At 38.7% G+C, this 6,844-nt stretch overlaps 1 protein-coding gene across 1 annotated transcript; it reads left to right on the top strand.

The window, feature by feature from the left end:
• Window positions 1-1,727: 1,727 nt before the first annotated feature.
• On the top strand, window positions 1,728-4,232 carry EXOC1L (exocyst complex component 1 like). Its single transcript, XM_031553130.1, has one exon. The coding sequence runs from the start codon at window positions 1,752-1,754 to the stop codon at window positions 1,995-1,997; it is 246 nt and encodes an 81-aa protein (XP_031408990.1). The 5' UTR covers window positions 1,728-1,751; the 3' UTR covers window positions 1,998-4,232.
• The last annotated feature ends 2,612 nt before the right edge of the window (window positions 4,233-6,844 follow it).

Here is a 6,844-nt window from a genome sequence, read left to right as displayed (position 1 = left end):
TTTTTTTAGTTTATTGCATGCGAGAGGGTCTAGATTGCATTTATATTGCTTGGGGTGTGGGGAGAAAGAGAGATGTTTCTGTTTATTTTAATTTTCATTTCTCCTGTTGAGATCTGAGGAACAATCTGGATGTTTTCTCATTTGTTCATTGTAACTGGGAACAGAAATTCACAACATGCAATTCCTGGTGCAAATTTGAATTAAGATCAGTGTATTTGAAAATATATTTTTGGAGACTCTACTCCTTCCATTTGAATTTAGGATCCTGTTGCTTTTTTACATATTGATTCAAATTCTCTTTGTTGTACAAAAATCATCTTTCAGATAATTTCATTCACATTACTTGCATCAGTTGAATAACTGAATAAAACAGCTTTGGCTAGCTATGACTGATATTACTGCTAAAAAAGTCATAATCTTTCAGATTCAATTACAGAAGGGTAAATGAGGCTGCAATACAATATACAATTTTATACAAAACAGCAAAAGTAGAATTAAATTCTATTTTACAGAAGCTATAAGAATGCTTTGAAGATAATGTCTTACTGTAGGTAAAGTGTTATAACAGGCATCCATGCATATAAAATATAGTTTCGGAGAAAATTACTTTTTTACTTTTCATGTTTCAAATGAACATAAAATAGAATGCAGATTATATTGTCCTGATGACATAGAAATCGAGAGCCCACAAAAGGGGTTTCAGAGTCTTGATTCAAGGAAAATGACAGACTCCAGTTGTACTCATTCCATCCTGACAACTGTTCCCTTTTCAAAAAGTCTTCCACAGCTCCTGCATGGGCAATCAGCCACAATCTCTGCAGCTGTCTGCAGTCCCTTGTGCGTTGCTCTCAACTCTAAAACTAGGAACCTAAGAGACTGTGGAGTCAAGATCAGATTCAGAGTATCCGCGAATCGCGTGAACTCTTTGCAGCTTAAGCCAGAGGGAAAAATAGCCAAAGCTAATAATACTTTATGTACTCTCCAAGTTATCTTGCAGCTGGAGGTGTTCCTATCCCTTTACCAGATAAGGCAGCCAGAAGATTACCTTATTGTTTGCCTACATGGACTCACTGACTCCCAACTTTTTTAAGTTGTTTTTTTTTTTTAACTAAAATACACTTCGGAAATTATTTAGCCTTCCACAACTAGGATGTTCAAAATCTTATTTTTGGTTACAGAAAAGTGTAAATGAGCCTCAAACTCCTCATTACACAGTGATTATATATTCATCATATATAAATATTCATCATATTGCTATTTATATCCATAGAATTTAATAGAATTTAGCTGTTGCTAGTATTAATTGTGCCAAGAAGCTTGAAAGCACACAAAATTACAGTTTGGGCAGGAAAAGCAATCAATATTCTTCTTCTGACAGGCACATATAGTCCAAGGCAAGTGTGTTTTAGGCAACATGACAAATTGGTTCACTTCAAAACAGCATTGTATAATCACAATAAAGTGCAGTGTCTTCCTTGGACAAACTGTGAAAGTTTTATTTAGGCAAAACTCCTAACGGCAAAGAAGGGCAGCTACTTATAAACTGTTAATTAGTAAAATTTTACAGGACTCTTTAATAGGAATAGCAGAAATACACAAAGTCCATAGCTAATACTTTTTGGAATCCATAAAACTGAGAAAAAGAAAGCCTAAAAGTAGGTAAACAGAAAACAAGAAATTGCCATTCTGATGTCTATAATGCATGTAATAATTTTGTTCTCAATTTTTTTTAGGATAATCCATATTTTGATATGCACTTCCACAAAGTCTACAGTATGGAGGCATACAGTTGTGCATCTAAATATACCTTTGCTCGAACGCTGAGCAATCTGAATGAAACATATCTTAAAAAGGACTTGAAGATTGTGAACTTTGATAGCACCTACCTAAACGATGATTCGATCTGGTCATCCAACAATAGGGATTGCTTAGTACTTATGAGAATATGCTTCTATGCTTCCAACCTTTTATGTCTCTCCTTGTGTCCTTTGTCCTGAAGATGTATTTTATAACATTAAGGGGACTGGTCGATTTTGCTAACCAGCATTTTATAAATTATCTGATGAAAATGACAATAAGTGATATGTGATACCTGCTTTTTAATTTTACCTATAAGTCCAAAGAGGAACCTCTTTTTTTTGATATCCAACTGACCATGAGTTTATATGTATTAGAAGGGCCTCACTCTGGCAAGTAGAAATATATGAGGCTTTCAAAAAAATAGAACAGTGATTCTTAAATTCAGCGGTGGTTGTTAATGTAAGATAAGGTCGGCATTTGTTGTATGTTTATAGAGGTATAAATCATTTTTCATGAATAGCTAGAAATATTTAAAAATATTTTAAGACCATTAGCAGTTCATTTACATCCTAGAAGTAGAAAAACAAAGCAAAAAAAAATTTTTTTTTTGCACAAGAATGATGCATGTTTTCATTTTTCAAATGTATTGAAATACAGAACTCTGTTAAAGAGATCGCACCTACATAAATACATGAATCAAATACTCATCCGGATGGACTGGAGTTTTGCATTTATGTACTATGGGACCAGTTTTTACCTATGCACTTATAGTGATTTTTCCTCCTGAATATAAAGTGCTCCCTTTGACTTCTTCATTTCTTATGATATTGTCATAGAAGCATAAAATGGATATTTTCAAGCAGAATTATTTTATTTGACAGACCTTTGAAAACTTTTTTTTTTTTTTAATATCACTAATGTCTCTTTCTTGCAACTTGTTTATGTGCATGAACAGGCCTGGTTGGGGAACAGAAACTGTGTATGTCTCTTCTCTGCCTTAGGACCAAGAGTTATCAACATACTACTGGAAATCCTATGTAAACAGTAGTTTTTGGCAGTTAGTTACAATTACTTTGTAGGTGACTGAGGGACTTCTCAAAAATCATAGGATTATGAGAGTAACTTTCACCAATGTCTAGCTATGTTAGCATATTCAGTGCACTACATAAATGTGTATTAATACTTACATTTGCATTGAATGTGGGGTGGATTCTACTGAGTAGTTGGGAAGATCTAACCTGTAACAGAAAAATAACAGCTGGACTTGTGACAGTATAATATTACAGTAGAAATACAGGATGAATTAAAGCTGTATTGACCAAGAGCTGAAGAGGAACAATTTCAGCAAGAGGCACAGTGATATTTCTTGGTGTCACCCAGATAAGCTAGCTGGCTACTCTCCCCCAGAGTCAACAGAGAAAGCAATGCCATCCCAAAAGGTGATTCAGGGAAACTTCTGGTCAGAACTTCCTGCAGGAGAAAATTCATTTTCTCTATTGGCAGCCTAGAGAGTACAGAGAGAGTAGCTCTAGACTAAGCCAGCTAAGTACCAAAGTTGATAACTGTAAATAGCTCTCAGAAAATCACAAGCTGGTTAATGTTCTCTCTGAGTAATTGCCATCATGGCTTTTTTGTGGAAGGAGATCACGACTTGGTCTTCACTGTTGCGTTTCACATGCACTCCCACCTTCCAAAACATTTGTGCAAATGTACTTTGGATTCAAAGTTGAAATAAAATCAAATAAGTGAGGGTATATTTGAAAAACTGTATAAAATGTACAGCTTTCTACTTTTCTTTTAAAACGTTAACCTACTGCTTGTGTATAAAAAGGCCATATATTTGATTATCTTAAGTTACATATTTATTCCAGATTTATCTTGTAAATTACACACATTCTAACACAAAACTTAATAATTATGTATACCTTGACAGTTATGAAGGCAATTTATATGGATTAACACTAATTTTCAGCAATTTTTGAAAACTTACAGCTTGCATTTGTCAGCTAAATATTGATAGAGAGAAGGATTGTATTTATAATTATTGTTTATGATATGCAGTTGTTCTTATCAGAATGTCTTTGAGATAACTCAGTCCAGCATTTGATCACTACAAAAAGTATTTGCCCAACATCCAGGCTGCACAAAGACATTTTACAATAGCATGTATAAAGAAGAATATAGTTGTATATTGTGCCACGTTGTCTTGTTTGTTAACTTTACAATAATATATTCAATGTTTTCTGTGAAGTCAACAAATTCTTTGCTTACTAGGCACAAGGAATTATTTTATGGATGAAAGAAGCATTCATATGGTAATAAAAAAAAGTAGAATCTCTAATAATTGATACCTCAGAGCATTCTTTTGAAATACAGTTGCAGTTGGTGACTTCCTGATCTATTGGTGCTATATTTGTCTTTTTTCTCCATACTTGAAAAATAAGATTCCTGCAGATCCATGCTACAAACAAACAAACAAAAAAACCTCAACAACAACCAACCAAACAAAAACATTTTTAATATCATTCACATAATATATTTTCATATCAACCAAAAATACAATGTTTAGGCACCGTTTAGGAGTTCATGAACTTCAGATAATTTTCATCAAGACCCTCTTGCCCCAAGCAGAGGCAAGGGTCCAGCCCCCCTCAGCCTGCTTGTGTTTATCCTCAGTTCAGCCTGCTTATCATCCTCCCCTGGCTGGGCCCAAAGGCAGAGCTGTCTGTCTGCCCATGCAACCGTGTGATACCAGGTGTCTGTTTCCCTCTCTGACTGCTGCATGTATCTCAGCCTGGCAACCTCTTCTCTCAGCTCAACTGTTGGTCAACTGCTCAAGATGATCATCCAGTTGGGCACATCTGCACCCATGACACCCCTCGTCTACCGTGGTCCCATGAGTGGCCCCCATATTTCAGAGCTCCCTACTGTCAAAGGTTTGGACAGCCCTGTTGCTCCTTGGGAAGCCCGTCTGGGTGCTCAACACACCCCTTGGTCTGTGTTTCTACCTCTGGCTGTCTGCTGCACTGGGTGCTCCAACTGCCCATGCAAACTGCTGCACCACACTCTCCTAACATGCTACACCCTCCTAACATTCCACATGCTTCTGAAGTACCACACCCTCTTAACGTCCCACATCTTCCAATATAACACATCCTGTTCATCCCACACCATACTGGCCATTTGAATACATATAGGATATGATCCTGCTGCTGCTCCTGGCCCAGGCCTCTTTACTTCCCAGGTTTAAAACTTGCCACAGGATAAAGTGTTTCTGCTCAGATTTCTGTGCAGAGTGGTATCTCCAGTGCCATGGCAGGCTTGCAGTGCGACATGGGCAAGAGCTGGATCCAAAAACAACTGAGATCCAGCTTGATGAATACTTCACAGTAATAGCATCAGCAGCTCTTTTTGGAGGCTTATTGACCCAATTTGATTTTGAAGGCAGCCCCTTCTCAAAGAAGTTGTATTGAGTGACATGGACAGCTATGGCTTTGGCAGACGGATGATGACTGGTTCTCCTCCTACACCTGCAGTTGTGCTAATGACAGCTGTGATCATTTTGATCTCCTTCTGAGCACTGGGAGGAGATCTGCAGCTGAGAAGGAGCCCCAGGAGTGCTATAGAATACGAGCTGGCACTAATCACAGAATCACATAATCATAGAGGTTGGAAGGGACCTCTGGAGATCATCCAGTCCAATTAAAGCAGGTTCCCCACAGCAGGTTGTACAGGGAAGCATTCAGGTGGACTTTGAATATCTTCAGAGGAGGAGAGTCCACAAGCTCCAGGGGTAACACTTTCCTGTACTGTCACCCTCAAAGGAAAGGTTTTCCTTACTTTGGTGTGGAACTTCCTCATATGATGCAAACATTAACAAAGGAGCTATAACATGATACAAGGGTTCACTCCCTCTCACTTTGGCTGGAGATTTACAAATCGAAACAGGCAGCTCAGGCTTTACAGAGAAATCCACTGGCTTCTCTTTAGGGAGACTGTCACTGTTTGGAAGTGAATGTAACAAAGCAGAGTGTAAATGAAACTCTCGCAATATCCCAGTGCATCTGTGATCCAACTTCCCTTTTCTCTTGCTGATCCTAAGACAATAGAAGCTTAGAGGAGCCTTTTTTTCCATTTCCAAAAGTGTTTTCAATTACATTATACCTGTTCTATGCTGTCTGGGCTTAATGCAGTTTTAGAGGCAAAGATTTCAATCTAATTCCTGCCTATACTTCCTTTTGGTGCTCTTACACTGACGGTTAGGCATTTGACAAGAACTGTAGTTTTATTCTAACAATTTAAAACTGTGTAAAGAAAGACATTTCAATTTTGGAAGGGGATAAAAGTCGTTTACACAAGAGCAAATTCTCTTACCTTGGGGCCAGCTCACTCCAGCATCACGCATGTGGGAACTGCTCGAGGCTGTCCCACTAGGAGCAGAAGCTGCAGTTTGAAGATCAGCTCTGCAGACCTTTCCCGTAGCACTTTGTGGAGTGGGACCATGATCATCTGTATTCATTTGCATGCTGTATGTCTTCATGCACATCTAAAAGTAAATGGTTCCCCATGGTTCTGGAGTGCACACCAGAGCATCATCAGCCTTTCACTCCTTGAAAACAAAAACACTTCCAAAAATAAAACTGAAGTGAAAAAGCCTTGTGCATCTCTCCAGCTGTTCTCCAGTTTGGTCTTCAGTGTGCTCTGAAGTTCCATACTATGTACTCTTCACTAATCGTGCTCTCTCTTGAGTGGCTGTTTACCATATCAAGTGCCACTCACCTGGATGTGATAATGGTTTTTCTAGGAATTATTTGATAGTAATAGAAGTGCACTCATCTGCCTCATAATATTAGGGACTGGTTAGCAGGCACTGCGGGGACGGGTGATTAGTTGAACCAGATCTCAGAGGTCTTCCCCAACGCTAATGACTGATCTGCGATTCTACGACTCACACCGCGCTGCCGCCCCGCCCCGCCCCGCCCCTGCCCGCGCCCCTCTGGGCTCGCTGCCCCCTCCCTCTCTTGCGCCCCCTCCGCGGTCTTTG

This window comes from Meleagris gallopavo, chromosome 4, assembly GCF_000146605.3.
Source record: "Meleagris gallopavo isolate NT-WF06-2002-E0010 breed Aviagen turkey brand Nicholas breeding stock chromosome 4, Turkey_5.1, whole genome shotgun sequence".
NCBI lineage: Eukaryota > Metazoa > Chordata > Aves > Galliformes > Phasianidae > Meleagris > Meleagris gallopavo.
Note: the sequence above shows the minus strand (reverse complement) of the source record. Positions and strands in the feature narration are given on the sequence as shown.

Excerpts from the sequence above, each read along its gene's own strand:
- EXOC1L (XM_031553130.1), top strand. The coding sequence starts at position 1,752 with ATGCACTTCCACAAAGTCTACAGTATGGAGGCATACAGTTGTGCATCT.